The sequence below is a fragment of the Triticum urartu genome, chromosome 1A, assembly GCF_056163025.1.
Source record: "Triticum urartu cultivar PI428250 chromosome 1A, HENAU_Tu73, whole genome shotgun sequence".
NCBI classification, from domain to species: domain Eukaryota; kingdom Viridiplantae; phylum Streptophyta; class Magnoliopsida; order Poales; family Poaceae; genus Triticum; species Triticum urartu.
Genome location: NC_141873.1, coordinates 90,476,716 through 90,489,675, shown reverse-complemented (window position 1 = coordinate 90,489,675; position 12,960 = coordinate 90,476,716). Strand labels below are relative to the sequence as shown.

The following is a 12,960-nucleotide window of genomic DNA, read 5'->3' as shown; positions in this document are numbered from 1 at the left end:
AGACCGTTATGGCCGGAAGCCAAAACGCTCGCCCCCGCCTTCGGACGGACGACGAACGACCCATTCCCGTCCCCCTCCCTTCCCACCACCTCTCCGATCAAATCGCAGCCTCCAGGAAGAAGGGGAGGGAAAATCCCGCTCTCCTCGCCCGATCGGATCCGGCCCGGTGCCATGGATCGCATGTCGTCGCGTCCGGCGAGCCCGGGCGGCGGCGGTGGTTACGTGCGGCGGGGCGCGTACGTCTCCAGCAGCGCGCACACGTCGCCGGGCGGGTCCCCGTCCGCGTCCCCGGTGCACACCCGCCACACGCGCTCGGGCTCGCTCGGCGGGGCCGGGTCCACCTCCTCCGCCGGCCGCCGGGGGGCGGGGGCCGCCGCCGCCGCGCAGCGCCTCGCGCGCGTCATGGGCGGGCCCGGAGGAGAGGACGGCGGCAGCGGCAGCGAAGGCGAGGAGTGCGAACTCTCCGGCCCGCCCATCGAGCTCTCCACCCCGCGCAGGCCCGGCAACCGCTCCCCCTCCCCCTCGGTAACACCATCTGAATCGATCGCCATTTCCAGATTAATGTCGTCGTCCAATTGAGGGCCTGCTAATGTGCGATCATCCGTAACACGTCCATGCGCCCCTCACGCAATTTTGCGATTTCCTAGTTGCTACATTACACATTGTGTCATTGTGTTTGATGGATGTACTAAGTGGTTGCATGTAAATGTGTGTGCATTTTAGATAGGTCGTTACCTTGCGGATCAGGCGCCGGTCGTTAGCCGGCCACCCTCGCTGACGAACCGGTATGTGCCCGGGAAGTCGGTTCCGATGATACCATCCATCAAGCAATCAAACCGGCCAGCGACAAGCGGAACAGGTTCGGAATCGTCGGTCTTGGTCCCTAACCGAAGGGAGCAAAGGTCAGTTACTATAATGAGTTCCATATTTATGAGCAGTGAATTGGTTATGTTATGATGTTGTTAGTAGTGCTATAATGGGTTCTCACCTGTGTACGAGTTATGTTAATCTGGAATAAATTATTTATCTCATGACTCATGCTTGTTACTTTGTTAGTTTATTGATGGTACAGCTTACGTGTGAACTACTCCCTCCGTTCCGAATTATAAGATGTTCTAATGTTTTTCTGAATCAGATGTATATAGACGCATTTCAGTGTGTTTGTTCACTCATTTTAGTCCATATGTAGCATATTGAAATATCCAAAACATCTTATAATTCGGAATGGAGGTAGTACTATCTAGTATCTCCCAGTTTACTTACAGAGAATTTGTTAATTAACAGAAGGCACCTCATTAAGTATTTATTGCCTTTTGAGCATTATTTATTTATAATCACATGGTAAGTAATATAGGCTACATCATCCTTAGGAGATCAGTTGATCTTGGAAGCTCGATGAGAGGACGGCGCTCCTCTTCTTCTCTTAACGATGAGGTAAATCATGTCATCAGAAATACTTTTGTCTAAAATAATAATGACTGAATATTCAGAAAATTCTATGTTTTTCCCTGAGAAAAGCTGAGCGTATTGGTGCATTGAAAAAGTGAAAATATAGGATTTGCTACTTTAGGTTGCCCAACAATTATTTTGACTCTCCTTTAGATTAAAATGCTCCTCCAACCAATATGATATGGATGCTGTATATATGTTATTCTTCAGATGTCATTCCTTCACCTTAAGATCGATTATTATCTTATTTGGAACACTCCTGTGGTTCTTGGATGCCTCCCTTGCAGATTAACACACTTCAAATGGAAAATGATAGCATGTACGAAAAGGTGAGATAAAATTACGATTATGAATTTTACTTCTACTTCTACTTGTTGGAAGCACTCAACATCCTTGTTATGCTGGCATGCATCTTCCGAGCTTCAGCTTGAAGAGGATAGATCCGATGAAGCAGATGTCAGACAGGTTTATTTCTTTGTTAAAACTGCTGAATTTATGGTAGCAAGTTCTGATACTTGAGTAGCTGGTTTAATCCTAGTGTACTTCTATTTTAGTTCTTACCTTGGAGGCTGGTTCTACAACTGCATAATATGTTTGGATCCATGCAACATTTGTTCTAGGCTCCTTGTTAATACGATCTTCTGTTAATAGTCATAGATTAATTTCTCTACATTGAATTTACATGCCTTCGTGTTACATTTTATCTTTTACATAGCAACTCAGAAAAGAAGTTAAGGCCTAAGAAAGCCAAAACGTCCAGGTTTGCCTTCAGTTGCTAAAAAGTAACTGTGACATTTGTCTCTTTTACTGAACCGTGCTCCTAATAAATAATAAATAAATAAATAATTTAAAATATCAGATGCTTCAAATGGATAGGTGGGACTTTAATTGCTATTCAGCAGACCTACTGGATCAATAGCTGTACAACGGCAGCAGACCAAGTTTCAGTCCTACTCGTGAGCCACTAAAGACCAAATATGCAAACTTATTGACTTAGTTTCTAAATTCTGGAAGCCATTTGCATGAATATGTCTGCATTCACTTTGTGTCATATCCATGTTTTGTGCTAATCGATCTTCACTATTTGAATTTCAGGCGGGTGATGCCATAGAACCGGAGGTCAATTTCATTAGCAGGTATGTGATTTACTAAAACCTATCATTTCTTTTTATTTACATGTTGACCATATTTTAAACCATGTTTCTGCCTTGACTCTCAGAAAGGCTGCAGCACTAGAACAGAGAAGGGTATGTTTCTATACAAAAGCTTCTCCTGCTCAACATTTTGTCAAAATGTGAAAGCTAATTTTGATTTGAGTCCCATTTTGTGCTTTGATGTGGTGCTTTAGGTGTTAGATTCTCCCGAGTTCTTTTTTACGATGGTCGATATTTTGAAATAAATATATTTCCCCCACAATTACCGAAAAAGGCTTTCGCCCCGCTTTATATATAAAGCAAAGTCCAACAACAACCCGGTACAAACGCACGCCACCACCACGCACGCACACACCCAAGGCATGATACATAGGCGCTGAGCGCAGCAACACGACCCCAAACACTACAAGAGCAACCGGGGACTCCAACAGTGACCACGCCACTGCGAAGAAATGAAGCCACATACGACGAACCATGAGCTCCAAGACGGTGTCTTCAAGAAGGATACGACACCGAGCGCCGCCACCGTCCGATCCGAGGATCAGAGTTTCCCCAGGAGCCACACGACGGGCAATGGGAGCCGCGACGACGCCTTCAAGAAGGGCACGAGCAACGCCGCCGCCGGTCCGTCCGAAGATAGAGCAGGTTTTCACCCAGCCAACACTCACTGCCACCGAACGCCACACCCCAGTGACCACACCGCCCACACGGCCATGGCCGCCGGGCAGCACCGAGCGACGAGCTCTGCCCAAGAGCACCACGCTACCACCACCAGGGCCGCCGCCCTGGCATCCAAGACCTCGACAACACCTCACTCGAAACCTGTCACTACCCCAACCGAAAAGACGAGCGGACTCTGTGGCAAACTAGCCTCCATCGACTCGTCCTGCCGCATCGAGCGCGAGACGAGCACGGTCCTTCTGCCGGGCGCGAGACGGGTGTGGTCCTGCTGCCGGGCGCGAGACGGGCTCGGTCCTGCTGCCGGGCACGAGACGGGCACGGTCCTGCTGCCGGGCGCGAGACGAGCTAGGTCCTGCTGCCCTAGCGCGAGACTAACGATGGGCCATAGCTGGGAGAAGGCCATTCCTTCAACGGGAATAGCACCCGGACGACGAGGAGATAGATCGAAGGCCGATACAAGCGGCCTACGGACAAGCCGACGCCAGGGCATACCAGCCGCCGCCGCAGCCAACTTGCCAAACCGCTGTGGAGCCACCCACGGACGGAGCAGCAGCCACACCGGACCACTGCCCAACACGCGCCGTCCGGCGAGCTCCAAGCGTCGGAGCCGCCAGGCACGCACCTGCGCCACCAGACAGCCACCCCGGACGCCAACACCAAGCCGCCCGGAGTGACCCCGGTCTGCACCGCCACCACGCCGCTGCTACCTCTGCCTAGCGGCAAGGAAGAAGCCGCCCACCGCAGCCCAAGCCATCCACAGCCCGCGCCGCCCGCCATGGTGGCCGCTAGATCTAGGTCATCCCGCGACACGAGCTGAAGCAAGACCACCAGATCCGACACCACCCCCCGCAGCCCGCCACCTTCAGGAGACACGCACGCACCCAATGGGAGGGAGGCCGCCTCGCACCACCATGGCAGCCACCGCGTCAGATCTGAGGAGGACGAACCCTAGCAGACCCGACCGAAGGGGCAGGCAGAGCACGCACAACCCCGCTGCCGTGCAGCCGCCGCGCCGCCAACACGCACCTGCGCCACCGCTGCAGCCATGCGCCGCCGCACCGCCATGCCCCGCACCAACATGGTGCCTCCACCCAGCGGCCATGTCCCACGCCACCACCAACCGAGGGATGAGGAAGGACTCCCGCCGGCGCCGGCGCCGGCCGGGCTTCGCCCGGTCGCGCCCTCTGGCGGCGGCGAGGGGGGAGGGAGGAAGGGAGGGGGGTGGATGAAGGGGGCGGCGCTGAGTCGCCCGTCGGCCCGGGGGAGCCGAGCGAGCGACCACAATTTGCAACTTGCTTCTACCAAATGGGGAAATATCTAAACTGTAGCTCTCTAGCCCAACCAAGGTCTGACTGATAATCGGCCGATCGAGAGCTGTATGAAGGAGATATAGGCCTATGGGAGGTCCGCTTGCTGGCGGGCCATGTTAGACTGGAAGCAAATGATGCCCAACCCCACGTGTCACATGGGACGGACAACCCTTGTATGGTCTATTGGAGGCAACCGGGCCCCATCGCCTCATTGTCCCATGAGCACCCTTGGATAGGAAGATTGCACCCCACCCCACACCCGAGCCCTTGGTTGTTGACCTACCAGAGTATAATGAATTTTCTTCATTTCATAAGTCCAAGTTAGAAATTACAGGGAAAATAAAAGCAATTCTAAGATTTTGCATACTAACTCTGTCCAACCTCGAGATCTGTTTTCTCTTAGGCTTCAATGAGAATTGGTTCAAGAAGGGGTAACAGTGCAAGCTGCGATGAGATTACAGCCCTTCGATCAGAAGCAAAGGTGAATAGTTCACCAAATATGATTACTTATTGCTGAATGAGTTTTCCTCAGTCATGTTTTGCAAGCCTAAACTTTTATTTACTCTGTTGGGCAGGTCGCTGGTGAGATGGCCACATCTGTATCTCGGCGTGTAGGTACTGGATCAGAACTGAGATCTCTTCATGCAACATCCAACAGAATGATCCTGTCACAAGAAGAAATGGTGTGTAGGCTTGCTGGCCTATTCATATTCTGGCACTTTGTTGTTTTTGGATCCATTACATTTCACGAAAATCATTTATCAGGAGGAGGTGGTGCTAAAGAGGTGTTGGCTCGCCCGCTACTGGAAACTATCTGTTAGACTTGGTACTGAGATTATCTCCTGTATTTTTTTTCCGGGATCTTCCTCTAATGTAGTCTAATTAATTTCTCAAAATTCTCTAGCGTTCTACTACAGCATAAAAAGGTGCAGGGAAGCAAGTAAATTTGTGGAGCCCTAAACAGCAGCTCTCCTCCATTGTAATTGTTAACATTGAGAAATTAAGGGCTCGGGTGCTGGTTAAAAATAAGGGCTAAGGGATGCATTATTGCCCTTACCTATTTGTTCATTATAAAATTCATAAGCTAATGTTGCCATAAACATTTTGCATAGTTTGCCTTTTAATGAGTGTACCCTTTAATAATATGTCCTGTTTCAAATTGATTTCGTTAAGTTATTCATGGAGAGATTCAGTCGTTACTTGTCTGTCATAATTTTCTCTGAAGCCTGTAAAATTTATTGCCAATTATTGTCAGGGAAAAATTGATATTCTTCATGAGAAAAAGGCTTATCCACAACTGAGCAGTAAATTTTTTTAAAATATGTAATGTTAAGATTGTCAGAATGGTTGGCTAATGCAAAGGTGTCTATTTTAGGGATACATTCTGATATCGCTGAACAAAAACTAGAACACTGGTCCTCGGTTGCACCACTTGCACTTGAAGTCGTCCTATCAATTGGGCAAAAAGCTAGAGATGGAAGTTTATCAGGTCAGATTCCCTTTCAAAATCCATCTTTTGGTCTCCTAATTATGATTATGTTACTACCATGAAGCCGTTGGTACAAGCATCTCAGATTTAGATTACTCTACAAGTAGCTTATGCCGTGATACATGTAGATGAAGGCCAGATTGCCATGAAATGATATAACCTACATCAATTGAAAATCCCTGTAAGGATTCTGATGTCAAGATAAAAATGAAACTGGAAATGACATAAATAAATCTGCAGAATGTACTTGAGTTGCTTTGAGTTGGATTTCATCTTTGTTGTGATATGGATTTTTGCTTTGCATTTCGTACGTGCATAGAAAATGAATTCCAAATATATTTCCCTTAGTGAAGTACTTACATTTTTCCCATAGGTGCAAAAAGATGTCAAGTAGAGGGTTAATATATTTCTGCCATGTGGAGGATTATTATATTTCTGTCATTTTTTTAAAGTAATATAATGCCGAAGGATGTATCATCATTTTTAAGTGTACCAGTGATGGTATATAATATCATGATTTCAATCACATTACTTATTTTCTTGTACTGTTCATGTGGTAGCAGATAATGATGTAAATGATACGGCTGGAGACGGAAATATTGAGAGCATGCTTTTAGTTGAGAAAGGACTTCGTGAATTAGCTTCGCTCAAGGTTTTTTCTCAATATTTTCTTAGTAATTTTATGCTTGTCCCAATCTATGAGTTTCTTTCAGAGGAAAGTCCCAATTGATCAAGTTTGATGAGATCCATAGTACTCACAATAAACGAAAATTATGTCTCATAGTGTTGGTGTGGCAATTTCCTAGATGAAAGTTATCTTCTAGCAGTTCTCATGCTCGTCTAGTTCATTGTTTTGACAATTTCGTTTTTTCTGTCAATCACAGAGTGATACAGAAAGTAATTGATGCATCATATTGGTTCCACTTGATGAAAATAGAAAGTGGATCGTCAAACTTCAGTACTTCATACTCCCGTAACTAATTAGGGTTACAAGTTTATGTCATTGTGAAGTATATTGTAGACGCAGTATGTGTCACTGAATTTTCTTTCACATATTCTCATAAAGGAAGAAAATGATATTTATGTTTCTAGTTTCAATTACTGAAGCAATAATCTAATATTCCCTTTGAAGGTAGAAGATGCAATCATGCTGGCTTTAGCAGAACATCGACGATACAGACCTCTCTCAGGTGGCTTCTCCAAAATGTACTCATTTCTTATACTTTTATCTTTAATATGTTACTATGTGATATATCTCAGAACTTCCGACAGATATACAACCATTTTTCTGGCCACTACGATAAAGTCATAAGAGTTCCAAAAAGACTCGAAACTGTATGTGGTGCTGTTACAATTTGGCAACACATAGCATCTCTTGGGCATCCAATAGCCACTTCTTGCAGACTCCGAATGGTACAGCAAGCTGACAATGCATATAACACCAGGGAAAAACGGAGCAATTACACTCCTTTAATATAATTGATATATACCAGAATCACTTCAGGAAAATACTGAACAAAACCATGTAGATTTTTGGTTCAGTAATTCTAGTTTGTATTGGAGAATTGCAGGAAGTTTATCTCTTCGTTTGTGTGATTAGAGCTGCTTCCTAGCCAGCTGTGTCAGCTCATCTGTCCTTCTGAACATTCATGTTGCTAAATTGACTTGATGGCATTGGACGAATACGTTTAACCCTTTTTATGATGAGTAAGCTTCCTATTGTAGGTCCGGTTTTTCCTGCTGATAGTCATAGTTCTCCAGAGTCAACTGGTTAGTTCTTCTCTTCACTAATTCCTTTGACATCTATGGCCTGTGAAAAACACTAGTACATCAAATTTCTTTACTAACTATCTGTGGGGGCTTGCTATTTGTCCTAGATTTAAGTGAGGACGAGCGAGAAGATGTACGCTTCAAGCAGGTAAAATAACAATCTGTCATCCATGTGATGCGTCGAGACAATTCTCTGCAAATTAGTACTATTATTTTGTGTTCCGCTATGTGTCAAAGTTAAAACATGATAAACTAAGTCGACCATAGTAAAATGTCAGCTTAAACATTTTATGGAAATTCATATCTTCTGTTCTTGTTTCTTTCTTGTGAGTGTTCCATTTTTTACTTACCATAAATTTTACGTCGAGGAACTAACAATACAACAGGCATGGTTGACCTACTTTTGGAGGCGGGCCAAAAACCATGATGTAGAGGAAGATATAGCTGACGACCGGCTACAATTTTGGATAGAGCAAGGCAACCATCCAGTTACTACAAGTGATGTCGTTGAAGGTAGCCTCCCTTACATTACTATTGAGATCATCCTTTGCACAATCCACAATTCTCTACAGTTTGTATGTTCTAAACAAAAGAAACCACAACTATTTTGTTTTGTTCAAAATTATGACTGAGAAACCATAGTGAGAAGTATCATGACCTCGCAATCTTTTTTCCTTTAATCACCTCGCTAAACACTAATAGTTGTGCTAAATGTGTCGTTGAAAGCTGTAATCATTTTTTTCTTGTTTTGTCAAACTATGTTAAAAGTTGATAGAGGACTTCATGAGCTGAAGAAACTGGGGATCGAGTCTCAGTTGTGGGAAGCCACAAGGAGATCTTTCGACGATGAATCCATTAATCATGGAAGTCCATTTGGATCTGAGGTGTAGCCAACACATAAATCGGAATGAGGCCTAGTGCCAATTTTGCGCCGTCACAGGCCCTAGAGCCTTTTTGTTTTGTTTTGCAGTTTATGGTTATTCCACAAGTACTTGTAAATTTTCTGATCAGAACAAGAGATGATTCTGTCTCCTAGGCCTTTTTCTTTCTTACCAGCTACCTCAATTAAATCCTGGTAAAGCAAAAGTGATTAATTCAAGATGTGTTGTCCATTAATTGAGTAATCTGCTGCAACAGGATGCATACATACCACTCATTGTGTTGATGAAACACCCTGGGTCCTCGGGTCCCTGGGCTCCAGCCGCCCAACTCTTTGTGTACCCTGGGTCCCCGGGCCTCTGGACTTGACTGCATGAAACTGTTGGAAAATGTTCCATTGCCCTTCGAAGGTAGTCAAATTATGATCCTGAAACAGATCAGAGCTACGATGGTAGAATCGTAAATCGTAGAATCTTCACTTATGGAATCGCACATTCTACTAACCAAAATCGTAGAATCATAGGGGTTAGTTTGATTGATAAAGTCGTACATTAGAATCACGATTGGGACTACCTACCCTTCACTTTCCCCTCTTTCCCTAGGGCCAATATATTTCTTACCTCTTCCATTTTCTAGGCTTAGTAAAGCATAAGCCAAAACCTTGATACAGCTTTGCTCAATCTATCATACCCTGGGGATTTCCACCTACAGGGTGAAGACTCCATGGAGTTCAAGACCACTTACCAGTTGAAGGTTCCTCTAGGAGTACAAGACCTCTGATTCCTAGAAGTTGGAGAGGAGCTATCTCTCAACACTCAATGTTACCTAGAGATTTGGGGATGAACTGCCCTAGTTATTTCTTTTTCATGTTGTTAGATCTTGAGGTTTGGCTTGTAATTTGAGTTAGATTGGTGGTGAATCTTGTCCTTGTGAGTAATTCTCTTGATTTTTTTCCTCCGTTGTTCTTCATGTTTGTCGTGTTTCACCTCAAATCCACCAGCAAATCATGAAGACCAGGCCATCCAACGGATTTCCCTTTGTCAACTGAACAAAGAATAAAATTTCTCCAAACAAAATCATAGAAAATTGCAGTAATTCTACATGCACATATTGAAAGAGATGGGAAAGCTGTAGCTTAGTACTTAGAGAGTGGTTTTCCCGCACCCCAGCTCGGTGCACACCCGCTACATCCACGCAAAAGAAAAACATAGCAAAACATTTCGAAAAAAATCTGAAACTTTGTGCGAATGATCATCAACAAATGTTAGAGAGGCTTGCAAATTTTGGTGGTCAAATGACATCCGAGGAGCTCTATACAAAAAAGAAACAACATTACTCAAAATGTATGTGCATTGTTTGACCAAAATTTGTAATTTAGTTGTTTTGTACCGATCTTCTCGGATGTCATTTGACCACCAAACTTTGCAAGCCCCTCTAACATTTGTTGATGAGATCATTCCCACAATCTTTAGATTTTTTCAAAATGTTTTGGTATGTTTTTTTGTGTGGGTGTAGCGGCGGTGCACCGAGCTGAGGTTCAGCCACTACTTTCCCGGGTACTTACGAAATCTTCAAAGATTTTTTAACTGTACCATTATCCATTTGTGAACTAACTTTGTGGGCTACTTTGGTTGCCATCAGCCCATCACTTTATTGGTATGAGAGTCAAGGGTGGCGAAGGGTATCGACTGAGCAAGTGATACAACATAGATAACTGTGAAGGATTCCAAGCTTGTTTTATTACATACTTAATGAAAAAGGGTACCTGTATTAAACTATTCCCTCCGTCCGGAAAAGCTTGTCCTAATCTTGTTCCTGAAATGGATGTATCTAGCACTAACTATTCATTTGAGGGACAAGCTTTTTCGCGGAGAGAGTACCTATTAATGGGATCCACAACTAAACTACAACTATCTAACATGGGCCGCTGGAGCTCGGGCATGCATGGTCCCTGGGCGGCCGCACCCCAGCGCGATGGCAAGAGACCTCAGTCTACTCGGCTAAGACCATTGTGAGTTGATGTGGGCACATTCATTGCGGGCAACTACCGCGGCAACGCTCTCATCATCCAGCGCCCACCGTTACTTCCAAGCTTTACAACGTCGACCATCAATCGACGTACCACCAGGCGAGACGCGAGTGTGAGGGCCCAATGGCCTCCATGGCTACCTCCCAAGCCACTACCTCCACCCTATCGTTGTTATCATGAGCCTCTCTCCATTGATCCAACACGTGGGCCCATCAGGCTGCCTCTCTCGATGCGCTCCTTCTCTTGCTTTATGCGCGACTCACTCCTAGCACCCTCCTTCGGAGACAATAGCTGCCACAGGGAGGTGTCCATAGCATCACAGAGCTCCTCAATGGTGAGGTACGGGGGATCCGGCGCGACGTCCTCCTCGGCGAGGGGCGACAAGGCGTGCTCCTTGGTGCGGGGTGGCGAGGCGTGGCACTCGGCATTGGGTCCCGCCGCACTAATGGTGTGTCGGCTAGGATGGTCGGCGCCATAGCAGAGAAAGGGCTAGGGCGAGCAGTTGGAGCGGCAGTGAGGGAGTGTGAGGAGAGAGTCATGACAAAGATGGGTGCGGGCAAATAATAGCTATAGTTACTCAGAATCTCGAGGGACGTGCATGACAATCCCCGGAATTTGATGCATGGCTGGCATGGTACGCGAACAAGAAAGGTTCAAATTATGGTCGTCGTGTCCTGTCCTGTCATAGAAAAACGTGTTTGCTCATCGGTGTGATTGGCATGACAAGTGGTGGGTCTCACAGGACGGTTCAAATGAGATAGAACAAGTGGAGACAGCATGCTGGGGCGTGCAACTAATTTCTTCGCATTCCTTAGTGGCACAACCATATCTCATGAAACTTGGATGGCAGCCTTCGAATATCTGAGTTTGCTAGGCACAAACCAAATCTTCCCAATTTATATTTGTCTATTCACCTAGCATATGAGATTGCAATTAAAATCTTGATTCAAAATGATGAAGGAAGTTTTTTTGGAAATGTAGTTTAATAGTATGTTTGGGAGACATGAAACATATTTGGAGATGTCAGTGTCACATTAGAGAGCAACATATATTCACAATTTACTCAAATCTTTTGGAAATTTAATGGAAGGATAAACCCGTAGTATGATATCAAGCCAAGCTATATGATTTTCTAACAAAATTTAATTATGAAAAATGATAAACCATTGGGTTAAAGATACAAGTTTAATTATTATTTTCATTTTGCCATTTTTTTGCATGAGCTTTAAACATGAACTAACCATTAAAATATGTACATACATATTGGATTTATGGCACCTAATTTAAGATGCATGCAGTGGATGGAAGTACTTCCAACAAATGTTTGGATAGTCATAATATCAATAATATCATGTCATTTTAGAACGAAAAACCACCAAAAATAGTGTAACATATGCAAAACTTACTAAAAATAGTGCAACATGCCAAAACGACAAAAAACAGTCCACCATAGAAGGAGTGTAGCATGCACTTGCAAAACTTATCAAAAATAGTGCAGCATGTCCAAAAATAGTCCAACACAACATGTCCAAAAGTAGTCCGAAAGCTTCTTTCACAAAAAGGTCATTTATGGCTCTTGAAAATGAAAACAAAAATTTATTACAAAATAATTGCAAATTCCTATGGTAATCCACATCCGTGCGCCAAATTTGACCATGTTATCATGGGCTATGCAATCATCTGGCTTGAAAGCCATGCATTTGTGAATATTTTTTTAAGTTTGTGGTACTGCAATTTTATCATTTTTCCACTAACTAGTGCATATAAAATGGCTCAATTCAAAAGGATTTCAAACTTTGAGGCTTATTTCATTTTCTCCAAAATCGGGTCAAACTTGCTAGGATGGTCATTCATGGCAAATCTTTGGGAAATTTAACTTTAGTTGTGTCCAGTGCATACACTGGCAATATGAAGCTTGAAATCATTTTTTCCAATTTTTAGGACCAAACTACATCATAGTTGTAGTTCGAATTTGAGATAGTTATGTTAAATCACTAGAAATTCACTAAATCAATGAAATATGGCAATAGAACTCTGAAATTGATGAAAATTTGGCAGCGGGCATCCAATGTTGTCTACTTTGGCTGGAAAATGCAAAGGCCCAATTTTCAAACTTATTTGAGGTACTTCTTTCACACACAAAAAAACTCATTTCTCACACTTGGAAAATGAACAATATATTTGAAAAGGTACTTGATT

At 44.3% G+C, this 12,960-nt stretch overlaps 1 protein-coding gene across 3 annotated transcripts; it reads left to right on the top strand.

Annotated features, from left to right (window-relative positions):
- Window positions 1-8,965, top strand: LOC125532816 (uncharacterized). 3 transcript variants are annotated; one of them, XM_087514158.1, is made up of 17 exons: window positions 1-525; window positions 728-902; window positions 1,371-1,434; window positions 1,737-1,778; window positions 1,876-1,914; window positions 2,545-2,585; window positions 2,669-2,696; window positions 4,998-5,075; window positions 5,170-5,277; window positions 5,360-5,420; window positions 5,970-6,083; window positions 6,647-6,735; window positions 7,216-7,273; window positions 7,809-7,853; window positions 7,961-8,001; window positions 8,240-8,366; window positions 8,622-8,965. In XM_087514158.1, exons 1-17 carry the CDS (start codon window positions 9-11, stop codon window positions 8,741-8,743), a joined length of 1,749 nt encoding a protein of 582 aa, XP_087370284.1. In that variant the 5' UTR covers window positions 1-8; the 3' UTR covers window positions 8,744-8,965. The 3 variants fall into 3 exon arrangements, 2 of the variants coding, with proteins under 2 accessions (XP_087370284.1, XP_087370291.1); XM_087514165.1 differs by having other exon boundaries at window positions 42-525; window positions 724-902; XR_015599080.1 differs by lacking the exon at window positions 8,622-8,965 and having other exon boundaries at window positions 7,216-7,289; window positions 8,240-8,338.
- Window positions 8,966-12,960: the final 3,995 nt, after the last annotated feature.

Excerpts from the sequence above, each read along its gene's own strand:
- LOC125532816 (XM_087514158.1), top strand. The coding sequence starts at position 9 with ATGGCCGGAAGCCAAAACGCTCGCCCCCGCCTTCGGACGGACGACGAA. Across the intron at positions 1,779-1,875 it reads ATGATAGCATGTACGAAAAG|CTTGAAGAGGATAGATCCGA; the intron begins GTGAGATAAAAT and ends TCCGAGCTTCAG. Across the intron at positions 5,278-5,359 it reads TCCTGTCACAAGAAGAAATG|GAGGAGGTGGTGCTAAAGAG; the intron begins GTGTGTAGGCTT and ends ATCATTTATCAG.